The 2014-nt window shown below is 34.9% G+C and overlaps 1 protein-coding gene across 1 annotated transcript; it reads right to left on the reverse strand.

The window, feature by feature from the left end:
• Positions 1–682: 682 nt before the first annotated feature.
• LOC125424321 (uncharacterized) lies at positions 683–1537 on the reverse strand. Its single transcript, XM_048481406.2, has one exon. The coding sequence runs from the start codon at positions 1352–1354 to the stop codon at positions 878–880; it is 477 nt and encodes a 158-aa protein (XP_048337363.1). The 5' UTR covers positions 1355–1537; the 3' UTR covers positions 683–877.
• Positions 1538–2014: the final 477 nt, after the last annotated feature.

Here is a 2014-nt window from a genome sequence, read left to right on the forward strand (position 1 = left end):
AAAATATTATTATTTTGATTTATTTTTTTTGTTTCCCCGTTTTTGTAGGTCTTAATGAATTGATATTGATAAAGTTAAAATATTATAAAAAAAATTATGTATACTTTCTAATAGTACAAAATAAAAATATATGTTTTTCCTTTTGCTATTATTAAATGTTATATATTAAAATTTTTTGTGGTGAATTTTTTTTTTTTTCTACTACAAAAGCATTGCGGCGCCGCCCCGCCCCTTCTCAGAGTCAATATTCTGGTTCAGCCGCTGTGTTTATTATTATTAAAATTATTTTTGAGTTTCTAAAATCTAAAACCTACAAGGGAAAGTAAATCCATAGCATGAGGGTCACAGATTACGGTCCACCGACATTTTTCCTTTGCCTAGATTAGGTGCTTAAATTTATTTATTTATTATTATTTATTTATTTAAGTTTTAGCTTCATGTTCTTGCGTACTTCTGCCAAGCAAAGATGGCATAAAACATAAAATCGTAAATTAGTCAGATTTTTGAATTAACAAAATGTTTCAAAACTATTAATTATAAGCTAATACAAAAATTAAAATTGATTCATTTAATAAATCATTCATATTTACATTCAATATAACGGAATGAATATATTATTACGAATTTTTCCCCCCAAAAAAAAAAAAAAACAAAAGGTTAATACTAAAAGTACAGAAAAAAATAATAAATAAATAAAGCAAGAATAATGAACTCTCATGGAATTGATTACAGAATTTTCAAATACCCATTGGGCGTAAAGAATTAAACAAATAAATCACCATATATATCATTACAGAGAATTGGACTCGATCGCACAGCATACTTTTTGTATGCATAAATTCAAGGGCTAGCATCTATCAAAATTTATCCTCCTTTTCTATCTATGCAAACTAGTCCTGTTAACAGCATAAGTTCTGCTTCTAGAATAAAGAGGCAAACTAACCTCATCCTCCTCAAAATCACAAGGCTTGTCTTCATCAATCCTTCCAATCTTTCCCAACCCAACACTGTAACTTCTCATCCCCATTCCACCACCATAACCCATGCTAGAATATTGCCTTGCTACCGGTTTCCTTTGTATTTGATCCGAACATCCATTGTTCGATGTCACTGTTCTCAGAAGCCGCCTCAGTTCCTCATCGTCGGAAGCCATCGATGAATTTGCAGTACTGAAGCTCTTAGACAAGCAAACTGGAGCAGAAGGGCCACCCACAAACCCGCTACCATCACCAAGCCTACCCGCACAACTCTCAATGTTCTTCATGTAGAAGTTCTTGGCCTTGTTTAGAACCCTAATGGGTATAAGAATAGAGCGGATAAACTTCCTCTGCATGATGGTTTTGGTGATCCTCATGGTTTGTTGCTTCTGTATATTGGTCTGCTTGGATACTGGATAAGGTCTGAAAGAGCAGAATTTGAAGGTTTGGGAGATTTATAAGTTTGTTTTGTTTTTCTTTCTGAGACTACGATTTGAAGCAAAGAGACCGAATTCAATGTGGTATATATATAAACGGTGTGGACGTGCGTGTTGTCTGAGGCTTTTGGTGGTGTTCATTTCTTGGAAATAGCAATTTATGAGCAGCAAGCAGCCTCAATAGACGGCAATAGGAAAGCAGACGTGTGGACTATTTCAAGCTTGAAAAAGGGTTTGTATATTGGTCAGACTTTAAATTGGTCAAACAATTGAATTAAATATGGAAAGCTATTGGAGAAGGTCAAAATTGAAAAAACCCCGTGCTCAAAACAATGATGCGGAAAAGTCTTCAGTACTCCTGCCTTTCATGCATTGACATGTGGCTGACACATGGATGATTTGCACGTCAGATGGCTTCCTCAAAAGCACCCTTAACGCCGATATACACCGCCTTCTTTCGGTGCTGCGTTTGCTATTCCCACCTCCTCCATTGAAACAAAGAGACAAAAGATCTGAGTACAACATAAATAAATTTGATGGGCATTAAGAAATTTACGAGTAAGACACTGAAAATAAACTTCAGCAACTTTCGCATCAGCG

This window comes from Ziziphus jujuba, chromosome 9, assembly GCF_031755915.1.
Source record: "Ziziphus jujuba cultivar Dongzao chromosome 9, ASM3175591v1".
Taxonomy (NCBI): domain Eukaryota; kingdom Viridiplantae; phylum Streptophyta; class Magnoliopsida; order Rosales; family Rhamnaceae; genus Ziziphus; species Ziziphus jujuba.